Source organism: Grampus griseus, assembly GCF_964374135.1.
Source record: "Grampus griseus genome assembly, chromosome: 2".
NCBI classification, from domain to species: Eukaryota; Metazoa; Chordata; class Mammalia; order Artiodactyla; family Delphinidae; genus Grampus; species Grampus griseus.
The window spans coordinates 96215034-96240803 of record NC_139018.1 but is presented as its reverse complement, the minus strand read 5'-3'; the positions used below and the strand labels follow the sequence as shown (position 1 = coordinate 96240803).

At 43.4% G+C, this 25770-nt stretch overlaps 1 protein-coding gene across 1 annotated transcript in view; it reads left to right on the top strand.

The window, feature by feature from the left end:
• The window catches only part of MYO5C (myosin VC), a gene marked incomplete at both ends in the record, with an annotated part of 116250 nt that overhangs the window by 58464 nt on the left and 32016 nt on the right, over positions 1-25770 (top strand). The window contains 13 exons of the mRNA XM_082649405.1: positions 329-475; positions 2361-2525; positions 3755-3848; positions 6983-7046; positions 9729-9909; positions 11825-11918; positions 12179-12242; positions 12325-12405; positions 13613-13793; positions 15429-15522; positions 16197-16260; positions 18549-18717; positions 21932-22019. Coding sequence (XP_082505531.1) covers positions 329-475; positions 2361-2525; positions 3755-3848; positions 6983-7046; positions 9729-9909; positions 11825-11918; positions 12179-12242; positions 12325-12405; positions 13613-13793; positions 15429-15522; positions 16197-16260; positions 18549-18717; positions 21932-22019 — 1486 coding nt within the window. The remainder of the gene's footprint in view (positions 1-328; positions 476-2360; positions 2526-3754; positions 3849-6982; positions 7047-9728; positions 9910-11824; positions 11919-12178; positions 12243-12324; positions 12406-13612; positions 13794-15428; positions 15523-16196; positions 16261-18548; positions 18718-21931; positions 22020-25770) is intronic.

Here is a 25770-nt window from a genome sequence, read left to right as displayed (position 1 = left end):
CTATATACTCTATCTTTTAATAACCTATAATGGGAAAAGAATCTGAAAAAGAATATATATATAGGTATAACTGAATCACTTTGCTATACACTTGAAACTAACACAGCATTGTAAATAATTACAGTTATTTACAATGTAAATAATTGTCATTTACAATGTAAAAAAGAATCTGAAAAAAGATAGGGAATAGTGCTCTGTGGGTTGATTACAAGAAATTCATATTTTACCCTGTAGGAATATTTTGGTAGTTTTATCTCCCAACATTGGAAGAGTTGATGAGTAATACAGTAGAGACCCAGTTTGCATTTCACAAAATCTTGTTTTAAAGATGCTGGAGGAACACAAGGCTGTGATCCTTCAGAAGTATGCCCGGGCGTGGCTGGCCAGACGCAGATTCCAAAATATCCGACGATTTGTGCTCAACATTCAGCTTACTTACAGAGTTCAGCGTTTGCAGAAAAAGCTAGAAGACCAGGTAGGTGTTCCCAATGCATCTTTCATACTTACTTTTTCTAACAGATATATTTTGTTCTGGCCCAGTTCCCTAGCTATGCTGTTGATGAAATTCTTTTAAGGCAGGACAGGAAGAATTGAACATAAAATTTTCTCTACCATTTGAGCCACAACCTTGTCCCCTTTAGCGTGGGTTGTGCGTCTGCGTTATATGTTAACTAGATCCTCTTAGAAGACACAGGAAAGCCTACCCACCCCCTCCTCCCCAAAAAAGCAATTTCCTCCTGGTGCCAGCAAGGTAGCTGCTTACGAGATAACTTTCCTTCCTTAATCCTGTAAAGGGTCACAGTGATCCACTACTTGTCTTGTTGGACTACGTAAACTGTCAATATATTACTTTGACGTATAGCCCTTTGTCTTAAAAACTTATGTAACTGTGCTTTGACCTCTAACAGGCGGAACAGTGCTCAGAGCTTTCTGAAAGATTGTCTCCTGGGTTATAATCCTCAGGTTGGCTCGAATAAAATACTTTATTTCTTTTTTAAATTGAATATTGATTAATTATTATTTTTTTTTGTCAACACTGTTAAGATTTATGCCCATGTTAGGAGGTTCAAACAGTTTACGTGGACCAACTGAGCTAGGAAACAGAAGCGCACTGTGAAGGGCTGATACATATGGTTGTGTAGGTTGCGCACTGCACAAGGGCACCTGCCCAAGAGAGCAAGTGGGGCTGAAATCCATTCTGGCTTCACTTGCCAGCCCATGTGTCTTGGTATAAAGCTGTACTGCTTTGAGGCATGGGTGCCTTTTTCTAATTTGCACAAAGATGCTACCTGCATGCCAAGCCATGCTCCCTCAGGGCTGCACTGGCCCAGAGAAGTTGCCATTTTCTAACTTGCCCAAAGGTCCACGTGGTCTAGCTACAGCCCTGCCAAGTTTGGGGAGATTCCCCATACCATTCCCATTGATAGGAAGAAACTTCATATACCCTCAACCAGTGGGAGAGAGCTGTGGAATATGCAGTGTCCAGTTCTATGAAACATACTCCTGCATCTGTCTCAAATAATACTGAGATTCTCCTACAATAAACTTTAAACTTAGCCCTAGGGGTCGTTGGTGAATGGATGAATGTGCAGACAAGAAACTTTAGGTTTTGATAGTTTCCCCTCCTTGTGCTGTTGTGCAGCAGGCCTGCATGTTATATAGCTTGTGGAGAACAGCATTGAAAAACAGCCCTGGCCAAGTGGGAGCAGGGCCTGTGGGAGTGTCCACACTCCCTGAGCTCCTTTCTAGGTGTTCAAGTGCTTAGGGCTGCCATAACAAGCCAGCACAGACCGGGCGGCTTAAACAACAGACATTTATTTTCTCACAGTGCTGGAGGCTGAAAGCCCAAGATCAAGGTGTTGGCAGCGTTGGTCTCTTCCGAGGGATTTCTCCTTGACTTACACATGGTCTTCTTCTCCCTGTGTGTGTCTGGGTCCTAATCTCTTCTCATAAGGACAGCAGTCATACTGGATTAGGGCCCACCTGTATGACCTCGTTTTACCTTAATTACATCTTTAAAGACCCAATCTCTAAATACACTGACATTCTGAGGTACTGGTGGTTAGCACTTCAACATGTGGATTTGGGGGGATGGAGGGGACACAGCTCAGCCCACCACATTAGGGCTGTCCTGGAGCTCCACAGTTGGACTAAAAGAGCCACCCACTCAGGAAGGCATTTGCCTAACTAGCTCTGCGTCCCTATCTTGACTAGGTTGAAGGTGCTCATACAGGCCATTGTAATGATAACTGTGGACAGTGTAAAGAAACCTCCGATTTAGATGAGAACTTGTGAGGAGCAAATGGAACAGCTTCTTTATTTGGATAAACCCCTAAGTATAGGATGTTTCTTTCCTCTAGAACAGAGAGAACCATGGGCTGGTGGAAAAGCTGACCAGCCTGGCTGCTCTTCAGGCCGGTGACGTGGAGAAGATTCAGAAACTGGAATCAGAGCTGGACAGAGCAGCCACCCACAGGCAGAATTATGAGGAGAAGGGGAAGAGGTACAAGGCTTCCGTGGAAGAGGTCTGTGCTGGAAGTGACTATGGGCATAGGTTGTGAGTCGTGCCGTGAAAGAGATCACAGTGCAGCATTTTCCCACAGAGTAGACTTCTGCAGAGCAAATCAGATTTTGCCATTGGCTTCCATTACCGAAGAGAGCCTGCATTTTAGGGGAGGAGAGATCTGAGGCCTGGAGTCCGGGTGGGGGCAGAAGAGGAGGCTGATGCTTCAAGAAGCACAACATAAGGTTTCCTCTTCCTTTCCACGTTTGTAAAGTGATGAAAGGCCTGAGAAAGAGCCTTGGTCAGATGCTTCCCTCTCTTCCAGCATGACCTTGATCTCCTGTCACTTGTCCACCTGGTGTGCATCCTGGAAGCATCGTCCCCGGAGCAGCAGTGCAAAGCATGGGCAGGTTTTCATCTCTGTGGTGTAGTAAAAAGAGCAGTAGACATAAAACCCAGATATCCCAGGCTCAAATCTTCTCTGGGCAGCCTTGGACAAGTCACTTACCCTCTCTGAATTTTGGTTTCCTCATGTAAAATGGGAATAACAAAAAGGGACTGACAGAATTATTGTGAAGATAAAATTGTCAGATAAAATAATTTAACCAACTGACTGTCAGAGAGCCCCGCGAAAGCGTGAACTGCTGTTTTCTAAGCAGGTGGTCTTTATTAGCGTCCGTTCTGCACCTTCTGAAGTGCCACAGCACCCACCGTAGTGGCAGCCTGGAGCCCCAGGGCATCCCTCTGCCCTCCCCGCGACCAGATGCCTGGCTGCACCAACACGGCTGCTGGCATCCCCCTCACTGCCGGTCACCAGCCATCAGCACCCAGGGGCCCCCAGCTGCCAGCCCAGCAGGCACTTTACAAGAGAATTTAGGTCGTGATCACACATCCTTCCTGAGTCTCAAAGTGTGAATCCACTTTATATCATAAATTTCTTATATTAAGTATATAAATACCCTGGCCAAGAAAAAGACAGAGAAGTTTCCTTGACTTTGGGAAAACCTTGGATTTGGTTCTTTCTCCTTGATTTCAGCCATTTCCGGGCGAGGCTGGGAACTAGTGTCTGTCGAAGTCACATGGAGCCCTTGCACGTGGAGCTAAACACAGCGTCTTGCAGTGGGCTGGTGCCGGCTGTTACCTATGGATGGGAGCCGAGACCAAAAAATACTAATTTAAAAATATACAGGCAGTGGGGACAAAACTCAAAGCGAGGTTTTCAAAAAAGCATTTTTTTCTTCCCTTTGCTAGAAATTGGCAAAGCTTCAGAAGCGTAATTCAGAATTGGAAATACAAAAAGAGCAAATACAGCTGAAGCTTCAAGAGAAGACTGACGAGTTGAAAGGTAAAGCCCAAGGTGACCCGACACACATTCACCCGTTCACAAGTCCAGTCATTCAGAAAATAGGTACTGGGTGGGAACTGAGTTTCAGGCTGGACCAGGAGGCTCTGGCATAATGAGAAAACTTGCACTCCACAGAGAATAACTTTATTTAAAATCGTGGCAACTGTACCCTACAGATTCATCCGGTTTATTTCCATCTTTTGTTGGAGCACAGCCGTCCCTGTCTCAGAACCTCCTGGGCCATTTACAAAGTACCGATGGGTGGGCCATCAGCCTGGAGCTGTGATATCAGAAGATGGGGTGGGGGAGTGTAGTGGGTGGTGGTGGCAGGTATGGTTCAGAGTCTGTTTTTTTTTTTTTTTTTTTTGCGGTACGCGGGCCTCTCACTGTTGTGGCCTCTCCCGTTGTGGAGCACAGCCTCCGGACGCGCAGGCTCAGCGGCCATGGCTCACGGGCCCAGCTGCTCCGCAGCATGTGGGATCTTCCTGGACCCGGGCACGAACCCGTGTCCCCTGCATCAGCAGGCGGACGCTCAACTACTGCGCCACCAGGGAAGCCCCAGAGTCTGTATTTTTTTAAAACTTGTAGTCATCCTGATGCCTTGTCCAGGGCAGTGTTGGGATAATGTTTGTGGCTTACCAAGCATCTGCACTCAGATTTCAGCTCTGTCCAGGTTACTTAGTCTAAGTGGTACCCAGGTCCTCTGCCACTGTCCTGGTCCTGAACAAAGGGCCCCGCTTAGCGCTGAGCTACATCAGCCCTGAGCTGTCAGATGCAGGCCCTTGGGACCAGCAGTAACACTTTCCTTTGGAGTGTGGAGCAGCCATCCTTAGCCTAGCTCTGTCCATCTGTACTTGTCCGACTCAAATTCTAATTGCAAGCCCTTGCTAAATCCCAGAAAAGGCAGCAGGAACGTGAGCCAAGTGCTTCCTCACCAGGTAGTTTAAATCACCACGCTGGATTATCTGTCGTGTCCAGGAGCTATTCCTTAAGCTCCAGCGTGGGGGCAGGGGCGCAAGGGTTCAGGCCTGGGGACCTAGCACACACCTTAGGCCCAGCTGTTGGGGGATGTGCCAGCATCTGGAGCAGCACTAAGCCCTGGGCTTCGGGTCAGAGCGCAGGAGAAGCACATGTCGGGAGGAGGAAGTAAACATCCTGAGACCTGGCCAGCAGAGCAGGCAGGGTGTTCCGGTGATGCCCATCCTGCTGCACATACTGTGTGCCCTGCACCCTGTCTCTAAGGGCTGATGACGTGGGTGCTGGGGCCCACGTACGTGGGGGTGTTGGACAGGAAGAGGTTAGAGGTCTGTGAGTAAACCTTGAACTCGAATTAGGGAAGGGCTTTTTCATTACAATCCATTCCTCTTGAGTGTTTGTTCTTCTTTCTAACTTCTTTAAGTGGAATTTCCCACAAAACATTTTAAATTCCCACAAGTATGTCCTGAAAATTATATATTTGACAGCATTGACATGTTTGAGTGGGTAATTTTATAACTCCTTCTAAAAAGTGCCTGGAAGCTTTCACACCCCATGTTTATAAACTGCTTATCCTGTGGGTCTCCCTACACATGGCAAACTGAGTTTTACGAAGGCACCAACTTCCACTTAACTCTTGTGACGTGGGACTCAAGGATATTATCGAATGCTGTTTCCCCTTTTTGAGATTCCACCTTGGGCAAAATCTCATTGCTTTGGGGAAGAAAGTCCCATTTGGACAGCCTCTTTAGCCCATTTGCAAATAGCCCAAGATGGTAGACACCAGAATTGAAGTCAATTCTGTGAATGAATTAAACACTGAAATTATACCGAATACAGTATCTTCTAAATTAAAGCTTAAGCATTTTCCCTAGTAGTTTCTGGATGACTCATGACATTCTGAAGCAGTCATTTTGATTCAGGGACATTTTACACTGCATTAGACAAACTATTAAACTGTTGGCTTTTTTTTTTTTTTTTAAACAAAGTCATGTGGAGGATTACTATTGTCACCTCATCCCTGGGCTCCCCCCTGGGGCAGGACTCAGAAATGAGGTAGAACTCAAGGACGAGGTGTCAGCTAAGCACATATCGGGCTGTCAGGCTTTGAGGGGCTGCATCTGTTAATCCTGTGCCCATTCTGAAGGGCACACATTGGGAATGTGGAGCTCTCCTAACCAGACACTGTCTTGAACCCCAGGGATTGTTTCCCAGTGGTCAGGTGCCCACTTAACCTACACCTTGTGTTGGATTCTTGTATTGTATTTAAATGCAACAGTGGCTTTTTAGACTTCCTCTTCCCCAGATGAAGACAGACACTTTATTATTTTCTTGGTTATCATGAATGAGTGATTCTCCACCAAGGCCCTTTGGTTCCCACCCACCCCCACCCCCCGCCAGGGGACATTTGGCCAAATCTGGAGACATTTTTGGTGTCACAGCTAGAGCAGAGGTGCTACTGACCTCCAGTGGGTAGAAGCCGGGGATGCCAGTCAACATCCTACAATGAGCAGGATGGCCCCCTCTCCACAGCAAAGAATTATCTAGCCCGAAGCATCAGTAGTGCTGAGATTGAGAACCCCTGTCATAAATTGATCATCTTCTTCCCAAAGGGTTTCTGTTTATTTATTTATTTTTATTTTTTTTGCGGTACACGGGCCTCTCACTGTTGTGGCCTCTCCCGTTGCGGAGCACAGGCTCCGGACGCGCAGGCCCAGCGGCCATGGCTCACGGGCCCAGCCGCTCTGCGGCATGTGGGATCTTCCCGGACCGGGGCACGAACCCGTGTCCCCTGCATCGGTAGGCGGACTCTCAACCACTGCACCACCAGGGAAGCCCTGTTTTTTTTTTTAATAATAATATTTATTGTCTCAAAGCCAACATATCTATTTTAATAAAGCAAATGGTATTCAGACCAATAAAAGTACTCTGAAACTATTCATAGATTCCAACATAACAAATTTGTGAGGGTTATTATTTTGAAACCCCCTTATCTATTTCTAACTTATAAAAAATGACATTTATACTCTCATCTTAAGTCCCATTAATCATAAATACCACGTGATTATTCTTACATTCTCACTTTCTTAAATGTGCCATGAAACAGTCAAGGCATTGCTTTGCGGACATATTTCAAAGGTATTCATTCTCCTTCACAGAAAAAATGGACAACCTCACCAAGCAGCTCTTTGATGATGTGCAGAAAGAAGAACGACAGAGAATGTACGAAATCTCATTTGTCTTAAAGCCACTGCTTTTTTCCCTCTCTGCTCTTTTCTGTTTTGCGTCTCAGCTTGCAGGTAGCAGATCACAGGTACAGGAGAGCAGGGTGTGAATATTTTTAGGAAGTGAGAGATTCAGCTTTGAGAGAGCTAAGTGCCCAGTGTGCACCTCTCAGACACTGCACAGGTTCTGGAGTTGTGGGCACAGTGGACCTTTATTGCCAAGACAGTGAGAAGTTCAGAGACTGCCACCTCTTCATCTTCCATCAAGTCCAAGGATGAAAATTAGTGCCTCTTAAATAAACCTCCCTTCCTTCCCCTCACCCCCCACATTGTATCTGTAAACTTGACTCTTGTCTCAGGTAGTAATGTGTGTAACCCACCTCACACAAATTAAGACAGGTCCCCATGAGCTTGTACTGTACCAGCCCTGCCTTTCCTGTCTCAGTATCAAATCCTTTGCTAAGGTCTAGAGGCTTCAGTCTGTGCCCCCCTCTCTTAAGAAGTCAACTCACAGGCTTTTAGATCTCCAGGTAGGGATTCATGGCAGGGTGTTGGGGAGAGATGGAACATTCTTGCATATCTCTGTCCAAGGCTAAAAGGCACAGGGCTGCCTGGGTGGCAGGATGTACAGCTTCCCTGTGAAGTTAGTTAGCAGAAGAACCTGGGTCTGGATGAAGAGGGCAGGATGCTAAGCAGTTAGGGGAGGGAGTGTCACTGAAAATCTCCAAGAGTTAGCAGATACATAGAGTGTTTCATGATCCTACATCTGTTTTGTTTGTTGTTGTTTTTTTTGATGTATCGTTGATTTATAGTATTATATTAGTTTCATGTGTACAACATAGTGATTCAAACTTTTTATACATTGTACTCCATTTATAGTTATAAGATATTAGCTAATATTCCCTGTGTTATATAATATATCCTTTTAGCTTATTTATTTTATACATAGTAGTTTGTACCTCTTAATCCCCTACCCCTTTCTTGCCCCTCCACTTTCCCTCTCCCCACTGATAGCCACTAGTTTGTTCTCTGTGAGTCTGTTTCTGTTTTGCTACATTCATTCGTTTTATTTTTTAGATTCCACATATAAGTGATAACACACAGTATTTGTCTTTCTCTGTCTGACTTATTTCACTAAGGTATTATACCCCCCAGTTTCATCCATGTTGTTGCAAATGGAAAATTTTCTTTTTTATGGCTGAGTAATATTCCATTGTATACATATGCCACATCTTCTTTATCCATTCATCTGTTGATGGACACTTAGGACACTTCCATATCTTGGCTATTGTAAATAGTGCTGCTGTGAACATTGGGGTGCATGTATCCTTGTGAATTAGTGTTTTCATTTTCTTCGCATATATACCTAGGACTGCAATTGCTGGGCCATACTTACATCAGTTTTTAAATAGGGATAGTTAACTCTTTACCTTGAAAAGTCTGTTTTTCAGTGAACTCTAAAATCTAGGATAGAGGAGCTCAGCTATTGGCATCTGCTGGTGTTCTGGGGCCACTTAGGAGTGATCATTTCAAGCAGGGGCTTGGAGAGCCAGCCTGAGGCCAAGTCATTTTGACCCCTTTGCAGTCCTCATCAGCCCTCACCTGCAGCTCCTTCTGGTCCCTGGTCAGCTGACTGGGGAAGACTTGGTCCTGTCACAAACCTTGAGAGGCTCAGAGGTGCCACAGTCAGTGGGCATACTTCTGGTCAGTTTAGGCTACACGTCTGAGATTCTCTTTACATAAGATTTCTGGTTGCAATTTGCTTCTTCAAATGTATTTTCCTGGCCTCTTAGGAGCACTGTAGTTTTTTTTTTTTTTAAGTCTGAAAACAAAGTTTAAAAGTTTGTTAATACCTGTAAGAAGAAATGAAACAAAAACCTATTGGGCATATGACTCTCTTCCTCAGGGTTTTCCTCTTTGTGCTATAAAAGCAAATCATAAAATGGACTGAGTTGACAGCCCAGCAAGTGGGAAGATGATTTCTTAAACTCACAGAGCGCCTAGGATGGCTTCAATTCCGACTGGGCCCCTGTGAGCTATGTAGGGCTGGTCTAGGCTCTGTATCTCTCTTCGGTTATTTTTCTTGGGCTCAATTGAGCAGTCATCGTACAAGGAATTGGCTTTCTGTGGCCTTTTGGGCACCCGGGTTTGCTGCAGTTTATTCTAAGATGATTGAAGAGCTGAACCCTTTCACATCTTAAATGGCTATTAATTTAGTAACCATTTAACTGGTTTAGGACTAAGTATTAACTTGTTCAGGACTAAGCCAAACTGCTCCAAGGATCCTTGGTTCGAGGCAGGGGACAGGACTTAGCAGAATGTGCCACGGTCTTTTCTGAGTGAAGTGGCCCCTTTAGGGGACCACGTGGGACCGGGGCGGCTTGGGGGATACACGACCCCCAACAAGCATTGAGTCTTTACGTTTAGCCTCCCTCTCCTGCGCGTCCTCGGAGTGACCCCTGTAGAGCCACAGTTCTCTGATCAGAAGGTGTAAGAAGAAGCTGCCTTAACCTAAGGGGACAGAAAGCCGTCTGCTAAACAGAAGACCATTGTCCTCACAATAGGTCTTAACTTGGCTCTTCCTTTCGGAAGGAAGAGCCTCTTATCTTCCAAATGGTCTGTAGTTCTACTTCAGGGTAAAGCCTTTAGAGACGGTTCAAAATTTTCTTTTGCTGCTTAGACTTCTTGAAAAAAGTTTTGAACTGAAAACGCAAGACTATGAGAAGCAGATCCGGTTTTTGAAAGAAGAAATGAAAGCTCTCAGAGATGAGAAGATGCAACTGCAGCATCAGCTGGAGGGAGAGCGGGTCACCTCTGATGGCCTGAAAGGGGAGGTGGCCCGGCTGAGCAAGCAGGCAAAGGTAGGAGCTGCTCACCCCCCACAAGCTCTTTGGCTGACTCGTCTGACCTGCAGGAGTGGGAGGAACTTCACATCCCTGCAGGGTCAGCTGACAGTACCCATGTGAGGGCAGAAAGCCAAAGGACCCCGATTCCTCCAATTCTTCTAAGTGTAAACTCCCCCGCTGCCTTTGACTTAGCAATACTGTTTTTTTATGTTTTAAAAGTCAGCTTTCTAACTTTGTAAAAATTACATTTACATAAAGTTGTTCAAGTATGTTGACCCAGAGAATACTTCCATATTAAATTATAAATTGATGTGAATCCCTGTTATATAATCCATCATGTTGTATATCTGGTAATACCGGTATTAAAATTAAATGACCATATCAGAATCTTCCATTTTAAAGTGTTATCAGATAATCTACACAAGCAGTGGTCCATGCCTGGACGATCAAGGTTTTAACTAAATTCCTTCCCCATTGGAAAATACAAACCTGTTTGTCCCTCCCTTCTTCAAGGCAGACCATTTTAGTGTAAGGTTGGAAAGCTTTTAAGCTTCCACTAGATATGTGAGACACATGTTAGTAGAAAATTGTTATGATTACACAGATATCCTCTGTAATCATCAAGGAGTACCCGTGCATAGTTTAGAAGATGTGTCATGGAATCGTACCTGGGTTGCCTCTGAATTTCTTAGCAGAACTGCCAATATTCTCTGGGCCCTAGTCTCCTATTATTTGAAAGTAGTAGATTGGACTGTGGAATCTGGAAGGACCACATATGCCTATGAGTCCTGCATTCTTAGCAGCCACATAAGACTGATGTCAATCTGGGAGTCACGTCATCTGGCTGCAGTCTATATCTTGGGAAATCATGTGGCTGCCCTTGGAGTACGGCACCAGTGTTTGTCACTCGTTTCCTCTTTGGTAGCTAAAACTATGATCCACACTCTCCAATGTGGTATATTAAGGAGATTAGTCTGATTTTCAAAGAAAATAAACCCATTGTCATCATGATACATGTTATAATAAGCCTGTAAGTAAATACAGATATGACTTGGAACATTTACTGAAGTGTTACCAGAAGTCGGGCTTGAGGGTGGATAGTCCTGGGTCCCCTGTCAGCTGTCCATGTGACCCTGAACGTGCCATGTAACGCTTATGCAGCTTCAGTTTTCTGATCTATAAAAGGTCATTCTACTCACCTTATAGACCTATTACAAGGATGAGGTCGTGTATGTAAAATGATCAGTAAATGCCAACTTGATCTCCCTTTTCACCCCCTGTGGAAACAAGAGCTTTAACCTTTAAACACTTAGGCTGACTGAGAAAATATTCAGGAAGGGTTACTCACCTCTGAACAGCTCCCATAGCTGCAGAAGACAAACCTGAGCTCACATGTGAATAGAGGCAGAATACAGCCTCTTCCCCACAACCAGAGCTGCCCCTCTTGGACCCGGATCATGCCCTCGCTGCCAACTCCCAGACCTCCAGGGCATGCCCTGCCCCTGCCGCTGGGCCACGTCTAAACGTAGCTGGAGCCCAGACCCTTGACTTGGCCCACTTCCTTGCAACCAAGATTTCATCGTACAGTGAGAGAGCACTTATCCCCTGTGCTTGATTTCTCGCAGCTCCTTCCCCTCTCCCTCCCCTCCCCAAGCTTGCAGTAAGTACTTATTTTTTCCCTTTTTATAGTAGGGAAACTAATTCTATTGCTACAACCAAGTACATCTGGGAAGCACAGTATTTTAGATAGTTAAACAAGGTTTTAAGGCCAAGCCTTATGGGCAGCGATGGTTTAACAAGATTTTATCTGAGAAACTGCACTTAGGACAACTTGCACAGATAAATAATACAGTAATAGTGCTCCCTTTGTCTGATGTAAATCACGATAGCTGTTTTTTCTTCACTTGGTTCCATCATTGCTGGGATTCAGACAATCTCTGAGCTTGAAAAGGAGATAGAGCTACTTCAGACACAGAAGATAGAAGTGGAAAAACATGTGCAGTCCCAGAAACGGGAAATGAGAGGTAACGAAAATATGAGTCACTGAGTCCATTGGGGTGCAGGCTGAATTTATCATAGGTGTCGCTGTTAAGGCAGTGTGTCCTTTGATTGGTCTGAGGCTGGTTAGTTAGTTGGTTGGTGGGATAGCTGGTAAGTTAGTCAGCTGATGAGATGGTTAGCTGGAGAGTCTGAAGGGCTAGAGAACTGGGTCCTTAAAAAGGAAATGGGAAAAGAGAAATTAGGCAAAAATGTAATTTATACCAGTTGTGCCTTTTTCTCTCAGAAAAGGTGTCGGAAATCACCAAACAACTTCTTGAGAGCTACGACACTGAAGATGTAAGAAGCAGGTAATCATTTTTGCATTACCAAGCATTTAAAAAAAGGTAACACATGAAAGAGATGATTTTCTTACCCTCCTCATTGTTGCAGGCTCTCTCCGGAAGATTTGGAACATTTAAATGAGGATGGAGAACTTTGGTTTGCTTATGAAGGACTAAAGAAAGCAACACGGTGAGAAATTTCCCTCAGGTTCTTTGTGATTTTTCAGAGATAATGTACTATTGGAAACTCAAAAGTTTATCTTTCATAGATTTGATAGACAAAGTAAATTCCTTATAGTAGAATGGTCTAATAATCCCTGGAAATATGTCTTTGAAGATTGAGTAAATTAGTTTAATAATGAAGAACAATCTCTTTGTGGGATAACTGGCCAAGTAATAAAACCCATAACCTGTACAATGAAAACTGACTATATCAAATAAGTTAGCCAGTGTTGCTATAGATATATAAATATGTTTATTTATTTATTTATTTATTTTATCTTTGGCTGTGTTGGGTCTTCGTTGCTGTGCACAGGCTTTCTCTAGTTGTGGCGAGCGGGGGCTACTCTTCATTGCGGTGCGCGGGCTTCTCATTGCAGTGGCTTCTCTTGTTATGGAGCACGGGTTCTAGGCACATGGGCTTCAGTAGTTGTGGCACGTGGCCTCAGTAGTTGCGGTGTACGGGCTTAGTTGCTCTGCAGCATGTGAGATCTTCCCGGACCAGGGCTCGAACCCGTGTCCCCTGCATTGGCAGGCGGATTCTTAACCACTGCGCCACCAGGGAAGTCCCTATAGATGTGTTTAAATTTAAGGCGTTTGCTTTTTTAAAAATTAGTAAAGTATTTTTAGAGCAGTTTTAGGTTCACAGCAAACCGAACAGAAAGTACAGAGGTTTCTCATATACCTCCTACCCCTACACATGCACAGCCATTATCAACATCTCTCACTAGAGCATACATCTTTTAAAACTGATGAACCTACGCTGACACATCATTATCACCCAGAGTCAATCGTTTACCCTAGGGTTTACTCTTGGTGTTGTACATTCTATGGGTTTTGAAAAATGTATAATAACATGTATCTTTATCATTGTTGCATCACACAGAACATATTTTTTTAATTATTAGAGTAAAAATATAATTTTAATAATGTCCAAAATAAAATTTCTTATCATTAACTGCATGTTAACACCACATAACACTTCCTAACCAGCTAGAAGGAGTTTATAATTTTATGTTCCTAATTCCATAGCTTGTAACCTTGTGTACACAAGTAAACTTTATGTGCTTAGCGCCTGGCTCTTAATTGTGGGTTTTCATAACTGCTGCAGAAGTACACACTCAGAGTCATCAGCAGAATAAAGACTGCAGTTAACTTCTTGACACCTCCTCTAACAGCATTTTGGAGAGCCATCTCCAGTCCCAGAAGGATTGCTACGAAAAGGAGATTGAAGCTCTGAACTTCAAAGTGGTGCATCTAAGTCAGGAAATCAACCACCTGCAGAAATTATTTAGAGAAGAGAATGACATCAATGAAAGTATCCGTCATGAAGTCACCAGGCTAACATCAGAAAACATGGTATGGTCTCAGCTGCGGGCCCCAGTCGTGGCCATTATTCTGGAGATGTTATGCATTAGTGGAGTAAAATTCAGTGTCTCAGCTGTAAAACAGATTACATTTCCCAGGAGTGAAATGGCTGGTTCAGAAGATAAAACTATAAAATTACCCCAGGCTGGAAAGCATTTTAAGAGGGTTTACCATAGGATAGGTCCAGATTCTGTGATGTGTGTGCTCTTAAATCTATCCATTTTAAATCTAGCCCTAACCCCTTGGCAAGTAACAAAAAGCATTAAGGTAAAAAGGTACCTCTTGAGAGGGGTGTGCATTCAGAAGGTCAGTCGCCCTGCTCATGCCCTTCATCTCACTGTTTCAACAGCTTCCTTCTTCCGTGATGCCTGTTCTTCTCCACTGCCATTTGTCTCATCCTTTCTTCTCACTCATGTCTACTGGCATGAAGAAATACCTTAGGAACCTTCTCAACAAAAACAATCCTTTCTTAACCCCACACCCCTTGCAACCACCACCCCATTTCTCTGGGGGACTTGGCCACACTTCTCCATGCCACCTGGCTGTGATTTCTCCACTCACCTCCCGTTTACTCTGTGGCCACCCCATTCTGTGGGCTGCCTCTCCCACTAGCTGAATCTGCCTGCACAGGGCTGAGCACAGAGGGTTCCTTTCCACCCTCGTCTAAGTCTCTCAGCAGCACTTGGTGATGTTAATGACTCCCTCTCCCTCCTTTCTGTTCTGCTGGCTTCCAGGACACTGTGGTCTCCCAGGCTTCTCATCCCGCCTCGCTGGCTGCTGCTTCTCTCCTTCTTTACTGGTCCCTCTTCCTCCCCCTATAGCCTGGAAGCATTAGGAAGTCTCAGTGCTGTGTCAACACGTGAGCATGTGTGACCCTGGGCACAGCGGACGTATGGAACGGTAGTTAAGGACCTGCACGTCTTTGTTTATTCCTTGGGTGATGCTTTAATGAGGAATTTGCAGTGAAATCCAATTGCACAGTCAAACAAGTATTTTTCGTTTGGACTTCAGAGGCACGGGTGTTTTCATAAACTTGCACGATAGAAAAACTCTCCGTACGTGACTAGGGGTGGAAATGATGGACATTTAAACAAATATTAGCTAGACAAAGACAGAGGATTATGAAACATATGGGATCATTCCAGACCTCTGCTAACAGAGCCGTGCACAGCCTGGAATTCAGAGGGCACGGTAGAACCCCTTTGAGATGATTCTCCTGTTTCTAGATGAGGAGATAATGTCTCTGGGCCTGGACCAAAGAGACTGGCTGCCATTCCGTCACATCATCCCTCCCTCAACTCAGCAGAGAATTCCCGTATGCCTTCCCAGATGTATACTTCCTTCTCTCCAGGAGACCTTGGAGATGTGGAGGTTGTAGCTATGTGAGAACCGCTCACCCTGAGCATGCTGGTGTTTCTTGTGACTATATAGGTCTTGAGGTTAAAAAAAAAAAAAAAAAAATTGCATCAATCCAGTCTATGCTTTGGCTAGCTCTCTTACACAACTATACTAGACGTATGTTCCATGGGGTTAATGACCTAGACAGTTTAGTTTGCTTCTGAGCAGCTCTGAGATTTTAAAGTTTATACGTGAAAGTATTCTAATATTTCTAATTCTTCTCTAAAGATGATCCCAGACTTTAAACAGCAAATTGCAGAACTGGAGAAACAGAAGCAAGATCTTGAAATCCGCCTGAATGAACAAGCTGAAAACATGAAAGGTAACTGGAACCCTCATGAAGCTGCTTTTAATGGTTTCCTGTATCCAGGAAATGACCAAAAAAATCATCATCAAACTGATTCTCCATGGAGTCAGGCAGGTGACATAAATGTGAGAAGTGGGGGCTTCCCTGGTGGCGCAGTGGTTGAGAGTCCGCCTGCCGATGCAGGGGACACGGGTTCGTGCCCCGGTCCGGGAAGATCCCACATGCCGCGGAGCGGCTGGGCCCGTGAGCCATGGCCGCTGAGCCTGCGCGTCCGCAGCCTGTGCTCCGCAACGGGAGAGGCCACAACAGTGAGAGGCCCACGTACTGGAAAAAAAAAAAAAAAAGTGAGAAGTGGGCTGGGTGGACAGTACATTAAGGTTCATGGCATTTAAAGGCGGCAGCTGCTTCCAGGGTCCGTTGATTGTTGGCAAGTAAGAATTCGGGCCCCAGTATTGCTTGATATTCCTATTTTTAAAGAAAAACCAGAAATCCAGGTTTTTATGTGAAATATCACAATTTTTAAATAATGGCTTGAAAAGTTTTTAAACACTGTTCAGACCACATAAAACCTAATCTGTAGCTGGGTACAGTTTAGAACCCCGATAACTGAAAATATGAAAATACGGCCAAACCCAAGTCAGAATGCAGTGACATGGCCACCAAAGGACTGATAGTTCTTCTCATTATAGGAAAACTAGAAGAGTTGTCTAATCAGTTGAATCACAATCAGGAAGAGGAAGGAACACAAAGAAAGTAAGTATCATTGTGCATGTACCTCAGGTTCACGTTCATGTAATGCTTTTCTTTTCTGAAATTGTGGGTGATACCAAAGAAAGGTTATTAAACCAAAGAAGCAAGGTGTTAATTAAGATATATAATTTGTTAGCATTCAAGTGTGAGGAAAAGAAATACTTGTGTACACACACACACACCCTTCTCTGGGAGAGTGTATGAGAAATGAAACAAAACATTGGTTGCCTGCAGGGAGGGTAACTGGGTGGCTGGTGCATAGGGGAGGGAGGACACTTACTTTTCACTGTGTAGACTTTTATACCCCTAGAACATTATGCCATACACATGAATTATCTCTTCAGAAAAAATTGATAACATAAGATCATGTGAAAGAGAACAGTTTCTCTCTCAGCAGACCACTTAGGGTAAGGCTTAAAATCCATGTTGATAGAGAATCTTCATCGATAAACCCCCCAAATTACATCCTGACCAACAGAGGGCCTGGTAGAGCCTTGTGAGGAAAATGTTTTGCCACCAGCTTGTTGAGATACTTTTTAAAAAATGATGGGGTTTTTTGTTTTTTGGTTTTTTTTTTTAACATCTTTATTGGAGTATAATTGCTTTACAATGGTGTGTTAGTTTCTGCTGTATAACAAAGTGAATCAGCTGTATGTATACCTATATCCTCATATCTCCTCCCTCTTGCTTCTCCCTCCCACCCACCCTATCCCACCCCTCTAGGTGGTCACAAAGCACCCAGCTGATCTCCCTGTGCTATGCGGCTGCTTCCCACTAGCTATCTGTTTTACATTTGGTAGTGTATATATGTCAATGCTACTCTCTCACTTTGTCCCAGCTTACCCTTCCCCCTCCTCATGTCCTCAAGTCCATTCTCTACATCTATGTCTTTATTCCTGTCCTGCCCCTAGGTTCATCAGAACCATTTTTTTTTTAGATTCCATATATATGCGTTAGCATACGGTATTTGTTTTTCTCTTTCTGACTGACTTCACTCTGTATGACAGACTCTAGTTCCATCCACCTCACTACAAATAACTCAGTTTCATTTCTTTTTATGGCTGAGTGATATTCCATTGTATATATGTGCCACATCTTCTTTATCCATTCATCTGTTGATGGACACTTAGGTTGCTTCCATGTCCTGGCTATTGTAAATAGTGCTGCAGTGAACATTGTGGTACATGACTCTTTTTGAATTATGGTTTTCTCAGGGTATATGCCCAGTAGTGGGATTACTGGGTCATATGGTAATTCTATTTTTAGTTTTTTAAGGAACCTCCATTACTGTTCTCCATAGTGGTTGTATCAATTTACATTCACACCAACAGTGCAAGAGGGTTCCCTTTTCTAAAAATGTTTTTGAAGCTATTTTAATTCAATGCTTTTGTAATAAAATATAGATTTACTTATTTATACATAACTCAAGTTAGAATTACAGTTTTAGAGTTTCACACTCATTAGTAAGGTACCATTTTATATCCTAATGTTTTTCCATACCACAAAACATTGCTTATATCAAATAATATTTTTTATAGCTTAGATTAGATTGCAGTTTTGTATGGTAAAAATATTTTGTAAAACTTTATAATCTTCAGAGAAGTCAGTTACCCTGACTTCTTCACCGTGAATTTTATTCACAGTCATTTCTAAGTCATCCTCATCAGATTAAAATTGACTCCCATATTATTATTTAAATCATCCGAGGAATAGATGTCAAATTTGTCATCAGTGTTCCATTCCAATTTAAAAATCCTTGAGATACTTGATTTTAAGAACAGTAAATGGACACTCTATGTCCCACCCAGAGAGCATTTTTCATCATGTGACTTCTTTGGTAGGATTGGGGCCAAATGAGGACCCAAAACAGTAGGAAAGTGGTGAGCACCATTTTGGAACTCTTTGGATGGGTTTTTCTTCTCTCTCTGATCGCTGGGTTTTGGAGTACCTGTTCCCAGTCTTTTCACAAAGGAGACAATTATCGAGCTTTTGGTCATAAGGGTGTAAGTGGGTAGGGATGTCCTGTGGGAGCAGCCAAAGGGTGTAGGCAGGTGGGGACAAGACCTTCTCATCAGGTTAAGGAGACTGGAGCAGACGTGGACTTTTATACCTCACGAACCCTGGTCTCTTCCTCCCACTTTGAGCACTCCCCTATTCAGGTACCACTTGCTTTACACATGAAGTGGCCAAAGTATTTTGCCATCTTTGGAAATATCACTGCTTGCTGTGACAATGAGAGACACTTCCATGACGGTCAGACTGATACCAAAATTTCCTAATCCTTTTCTCAGAACCATAGGAGCCCCAAATGAAATGTATACCAAAGAGAAAGAGAAGCTGATGGATAAGATTCAAGAAATGCAGGAGGCCAGCGAGCACTTGAGGAAACAATTTGAAACTGAAAGTGAAGTCAAGAGTAGTTTCCGGCAGGAAGCATCTCGCCTCACTGTGGAGCACAGGGTGAGGAGTTTTGTCACTTGTTGATAAGTGATGCCTGCATATGCAGGCATCACTGAAGGGGGTCAGGCCATCTAAAGCATCCGATGAGCAGCATCTGCCTCCCACCAGAGCAGTCTGTTTCCTTATCTCAAAGGACAGGTGGTCTCTGAGGTTACAGCTGCCTCAGGGGAGCCTGGGGATTGACGAGGGCTGAGAGAGGACAGGTGGTGAGGACCTGAGCACTGTCCCATGGACGGCACCCATCTGAGATGACGACGCCCTGGCCCAGAGCACCTTGAGGGTGATAGGCTGATGTGTGACCTTCTCTGAGCAGAGCTTACCCCAACAAAGGCCTCTGCTTGCTTCTGGGGGTGTGTGCCCTTCCTGCAGTTTTCAGAGTCAAAATGTTCTTCTATGCAATGATCATGATAGTAGATGACTAACTTTTTTTTTTTTTTTTTTTGTGGTTTGCGGACCTCTCACTGTTGTGGCCTCTCCCTTGGTGGAGCACAGGCTCCGGACGTGCAGGCTCAGCGGCCATGGCTCACGGGCCCAGCCGCTCCGTGGCATGTGGGATCTTCCCGGACCGGGGCACAAACCCGTGTCCCCCGCATTGGCAGGCGGACTCTCAACCACTGTGCCACCAGGGAAGCCGATGACTAACTTTTTAACTTGTGAGAGTCTTCATCAGATTGTCAATGCCCTTGTCAAAATGATATTTGGCAACTCTGTCAGCTTCTAGCCGTTCTTTTGAAATTTTATTGGTGTGTGAAACCCACAAGAATGAGAAGCACCGAAGTAGCAGACTGGGTGCTTTCCTGGGAGGTGGATGCTCACAGGCCCCTTCCTGGCCTGGCAACCTCCAAGACCATGACCAGGGGAGGGCTCACCCAGGCATTGGTCAGCCTGCACATGTCCACAGGCCCTGCTCCCTGTCCTCAGGGTCCCCCATTTCCTATCTCACAAGAAAAAAACATGGTAGGGTAAAATCACATTTTGCCATGTCAGGATTTAACTTTGAAGAGGAATCCACAGAGTTTAACATTTAATAGGAAGTAACACACTCCAGTCAGGGCACCTGGATGATGACCATCTTTTTTGAGGAGGGGTACAGCTTTCTCAGAGAATAAGTTTCTCAAATCACACTGGATAAGCAACTGCCTGCTAAATGTGAGAGGCTGTCCCACCTTCTGCCGCTGTGTCTGCGTGTGTGTCCCTGGGGTCTCAGCAGGAGCCAGTGGTGAGGGAGAGGGTAGGTGGGTGATCATGTGTGTTGCACATCTTGTCCTGTGTGAGCCTTCACTCAGCTGTGAGCATGTGGCTCTGGGTGTTGTCAATCCCTGAGTTGTGTGGGATTTGTGTGAGTTTGTTTCTGATGCTGCGGGAGGAGTGAGGTCCCACTCAGTGCCCCTCCTCAGGAGCCCCCCACCTCGTGTGTATGGCTCTCCTCCCAGGCAGGGAAGGGCTGGACCTGTTTCTTCCCCAGTGCATGGAGCTGGGGACCAGTCATATCTACGTGTTCGTTCTAACACACTATTCCTGAACCGGTCAGTAGCTTCAGTGTTACAAGTGAATAGATGAATATGCAACAAAAGAATATAATTTCTATATCTTAGGTGGCGATTTTGCCCACAAGTGAGACTAATAGTGTTATTAGTCACAGAAAAAATAAGTAAATAAAAGGATGTCCAACAGTAGTGGGTAGATTAAGTGATTATGTATCATATGACTTAGCCATTAAAATGACAGTTTGGTATAATATCAGTGACGGAGGGAAATATCTGCAATATAATGAGAGAGAAACATAGGATGTAAAACTTTACATGCAGTGTGACCCAATTTTATACAATGTATATGTGCCATATTAGGGGGAAAAAAACAATGAAATAAATCAAAATGTGAACAGTGATTTCCTCCAAGTTCTCCAGGATTGATGGGTAACTTTTTTATTATTAGATATATTATAAAATAAGCTGAAATAGAAAGGAAGAAACTGTACCCACCTCCCCACTTGTAAGGCCAGATAAAGTTCCTCATGTGTTTAACAGAGACACAGAACTGTAGTGGGGACAGGTGGCCACTGAGTAGACACAGCACAACTTCCCTTGGCTCTGAGAGTCACCCGAGAACCCAAGCTGCAGTGACTGACTGCGTGGTAGGCATTGCTGGAGCAGAGAAGCCTGAATCCTTTCTGTGTCAAAGCCCTTGGAATTCAGGAAGAACCTAAACACTCTCTGCCCTTTATAGGAAATATTTATAGGCATCCAAGACTCTCCTGGTTCTTGAGCCAAATTCAGCATAGGCTGGGCCACCCCCTTATCAGGAAGGAGACGCAAAGCCAGGACCCAAATCTCTGAAGTTTCTCCGCCTGCAGCTTCTGACATCCAGAGAGCCCATTTGCTCACATGCATATTTTTAAATTCTCTACAATGGGCATTACTTTATTAAGGGAAAATTAGATCAAGTTAACTGAGGTCTATCCGTACAATAGGATATTATTCAGCCACGAAAAGGAGTGAAGTACTGATACCTGCTATAGCATGGATGAGCCTTGAAAACATTATGGCAACTGAAAGAAGCCAAACATGAAAGGCCACACATTGTATGATTCCATGTATATTAAATGTCCAGAACAGGCAAATATGTAGACACAGAAGGTAGGTTAGTGGTTGCCAAGGGCTAGAAAGGAATAGGAGGAGAAAGGGGTGCCAGCTAAAAGTTACATGTTTCTTTCTGATGTGATGAAAATATTCTGGAATTAGATGATAGTGATGGTTGCACAACTGAGTATACTAAAAACCATTGAGTGTACACTTCAAATGGGTGAACTGTTTGGTATGTGAATTATAGCTCAGTAAAGCTATTATCAAAAAATAGGTTAAGGGGCTTCGTTGGTGGTGCAGTGGTTGAGAATCTGCCTGCCAATGCAGGGGACACAGGTTCGAGCCCTGGTCTGGGAAGATCCCACATGCCGCGGAGGAGCTAGGCCCGTGAGCCACAGCTACGGAGCCTGCGCGTCTGGAGCCTGTGCTCCGCAACAAGAGAGGCTGCGATAGTGAGAGGCCCGCGCACCGCGATGAAGAGTGGCCCCGGCTTGCCGCAACTAGAGAATGCCCTCGCACAGAAATGAAGACCCAGCACAGCCAAAAATAAAAAAATAAATTTAAAAATAAATTTTAAAAAATAGGTAAAGATGCTTCTGAGCTCATGTCCTTGTTTCTTTTGATTTCTGTAGGATCTTGAAGAAGTGTTAGACATGAAGGACAGAGTGATTAAAAAGTTACAAGATCAAGTGAAGACTCTAACCAAGACAATTGAAAAAGGTAGGAAAAATAACATTCAGTTTCCTATTTTTTGAACTTTCAGCTAAGGTCCACATGTGTTGACATGTTATTTCCTGATGTGGTCCAAAGAATTTGAAAACCAAAGGAATGGGTCTCAACTGGTGGATTTGGGGCTCAGTGATGGGCTAATGGAAGGATCCTTCAAGGCAGGAAGATAGCTCACCACCTCTCAGATGATACCAGATATGCTCATGCAATTGTAAGGGACACCCTGGAATGACTGCTTTTAACCTCTTTCTCTGTTAGCTCTCTCCTTGTAAAAATGAAACTGTGAAAAAGTTTCAAATTTAATGGCTTTAAAATTTATTTCCTCTCTCAGTGACATGGAATCAATATCCCAGTTTCTATTAGAAAAAAGAAGTAGACAACTAAGAAGCTGGACAGCAGTCCTAAACATGGACTGAACTGCACACTGAGTGTCCTCGTGAGCTCCTGGGAAAAGGACCCTCAGCCTTTCTTTCCTTCACCCGCTTCATTTTTTTTTACATCTTTATTGGAGTACAGTTGCCTTACAATGGTGTGTTAGTTTCTGCTGTATAACAAAGTGAATTAGCTATACATATACATATATCCCCATATCTCCTCCCTCTTGCGTCTCCCTCCCACCCTCCCTATCTCACCCTTCTAGGTGGTCACAAAGCACTGAGCTGATCTCCCTGTGCTATGTGGCTGCTGCCCACTAGCTATCTATTTTACATTTGGTAGTGTATATATGTCCATGCTACTCTCTCACTTTGTCCCAGCTTACCCTTCCCCCTCTGCATGTCCTCAAGTCCATTCTCTCCATCTGCATCTTTATTCCTGTCCTGCCCCTAGGTTCTTCAGAACCATTTGTTTTTTCTTTATTAGATTCCATATATATGTGTTAGCACACGGTATTTGTTTTTCTCTTTCTGACTTACTTCACTCTGTATGACAGAATCTACGTCCATCCACCTCACTACAAATAACTCAATTTTGTTTCTTTTTATGGCTGAGTAATATTCCATTATATATATGTGCCACATCTTCTTTGTCCATTCATCTGCTGATGGGCACTTAGGTTGCTTCCATGTCCTGGCTATTGTAAATAGAGCTGCAATGAACATTGTGGTACATGACTCTTTTTTTTTTTTTAACATCTTCATTGGAGTATAATTGCTTTACAATGGTGTGTTAGTTTCTGCTTTATAACAAAGTGAATCAGTTATACATATACATATGTTCCCATATCTCTTCCCTCTTGCATCTCCCTTCCTCCCACCCTCCCTATCCCACCCCCACACCACCGAGCTGATCTCCCCGTGCTATGCGGCTGCTTCCCACTAGCTATCTGTTTTACGTTTGGTAGTGTATATATGTCCATGCCACTCTCTTACTTTGTCACAGCTTACCCTTCCCCCTCCCCATATCCTCAAGTCCATTCTCTAGTAGGTCTGTGTCTTTATTCCCATCTTACCCCTAGGTTCTTAATGACCTTTTTTTTTTCTCTTAGATTCCATATATATGTGTTAGCATATGGTATTTGTTTTTCCTTTCTGACTTACGTCACTCTGTATGACAGACTCTAGGTCCATCTACCTCACTACGAATATCTCAATTTCATTTCTTTTCATGGCTGAGTAATATTCCATTGTATACGTGGGCCACATCTTCTCTATCCATTCATCCGATGATGGACACCTAGGTTGCCTCCATGTCCTGGCTATTGTAAATAGAGCTGCAATGAACATTTTGGTACATTACTCTTTTTGAATTATGGTTTTCTCAGGGTATATGCCCAGTAGTGGGATTGCTGGGTCACATGGTAGTTCTATTTTTAGTTTTTTAAGGAACCTCCATACCGATCTCCATAGTGGCTGTATCAATTTACATTCCCACCAACAGTGCAAGAGGGTTCCCTTTTCTCCACACCCTCTCCAGCATTTATTGTTTCTAGACTTTCTGATGATGGCCATTCTGACCGGTGTGAGATGATCTCTCATTGTAGTTTTGATTTGCATTTCTCCAATGATTAATGATGTTGAGCATTCTTTCATGTGTTTGTTGGCAATCTGTATATCTTCTTTGGAGAAATGTCTGTTTAGGTCTTCTGCCCATTTTTGGATTGGGTTGTTTGTTTTTTTGTTATTGAGCTGTGTGAGCTGCTTGTAAATTTTGGAGATTAATCCTTTGTCAGTTGCTTCATTTGCAAATATTTTCTCCCATTTTAAGGGTTGTCTTTTGGTCTTGTTTATGGTTTCCTTTGCTGTGCAAAAGCTTTTAAGTTTCATTAGGTCCCATTTGTTTGTTTTTATTTCCATATCTTTAGGAGATGGGTGGAAAAGGATCTTGCTGTGATTTATGTCATAGAGTGTTCTGCCTATGTTTTCCTCTAAGAGTTTTATAGTGTCTGGCCTTACATTTAGGTCTTTAATCCATTTTGAGTTTATTTTTGTGTATGGTGTTAGGGAGTGTCCTAATTTCATTCTTTTACATGTAGCTGTCCAGTTTTGCCAGCACCACTTATTGAAGAGGCTGTCTTTTCTCCATCATGTATTCTTGCCTCCTTTATCAAAAATAAGGCGACAATATGTGCATGGGCTTATCTCTGGGCTTTCTATCCTGTTCCATTTACCTATATTCCTGTTTTTGTGCCAGTACCATACTGTCTTGATTACTGTAGCTTTAAGTAGTATAATCTGAAGTCCGGGAGGCTGATTCCTCCAGCTCCGTTTTTCTTTCTCAAGATTTCTTTGGCTATTCAGGGTCTTTTGTGTCTCCATACAAATTGTGAGATTTGTTGTTCTAGTTCTGTGAAAAATGCCATTGGTAGTTTGATAGGGATTGCATTGAATCTGTAGATTGCTTTGGGTAGTAGAGTCATTTTCACAGTGTTGATTCTTCCAATCCAAGAACATGGTATATCTCTCCATCTGTTTGTATCATCTTTAATTTCTTTCATCAGTGTCTTATAATTTTCTGCATACAGGTCTTTTGTCTCCTTAGTAGGTTTATTCCTAGATATTTTATTATTTTTGTTGCGATGGTAAATGGGAGTGTTTCCTTAATTTCTCCTTCAGATTTTTCATCATTAGTGTATAGGAATGCGAGAGATTTCTGTGCATTAATTTTGTATCCTGCTACTTTACCAAATTCATTGATTAGCTCTAGTAGTTTTCTGGTAGCATCTTTAGGATTCTCTATGTATAGTATCATGTCATCTGCAAACAGTGACAGTTGTACTTCTTCTTTTCTGATTTGGATTCCTTTTATTTCTTTTTCTTCTCTGATTGCTGTGGCTAAAGCTTCCAAAACTATGTTGAATAATAGTGGTGAGAGTGGGCAACCTTGTCTTTTCCTGATCTTAGAGGAAATGGTTTCAGTTTTTCACCATTGAAAATGATGTTGGCTGTGGGTTTGTCACATATGGCATTCATTATGTTGAGGTAAGTTCCCTCTATGCCTACTTTCTGGAGGGTGTTTATCATAAATGGGTGTTGAATTTTGTTGAAAGTTTTTTCTGCATCTATTGAGATGATCATATAGTTTTTCTCCTTCAATTTGTTAATATGGTTTATCATATTGGTTGATTTGCATATTTTGAATAATCCTTGCATTCCTGGGATAAACCCCACTTGATCATGGTGTATGATCCTTTTAATGTGCTGTTGGATTCTGTTTGCTAGTATTTTGCTGAGAACTTTTGCATCTATGTTCATCAGTGATATTGGCCTGTAGTTTTCTTTCTTTGTGACATCTTTGTCTGGTT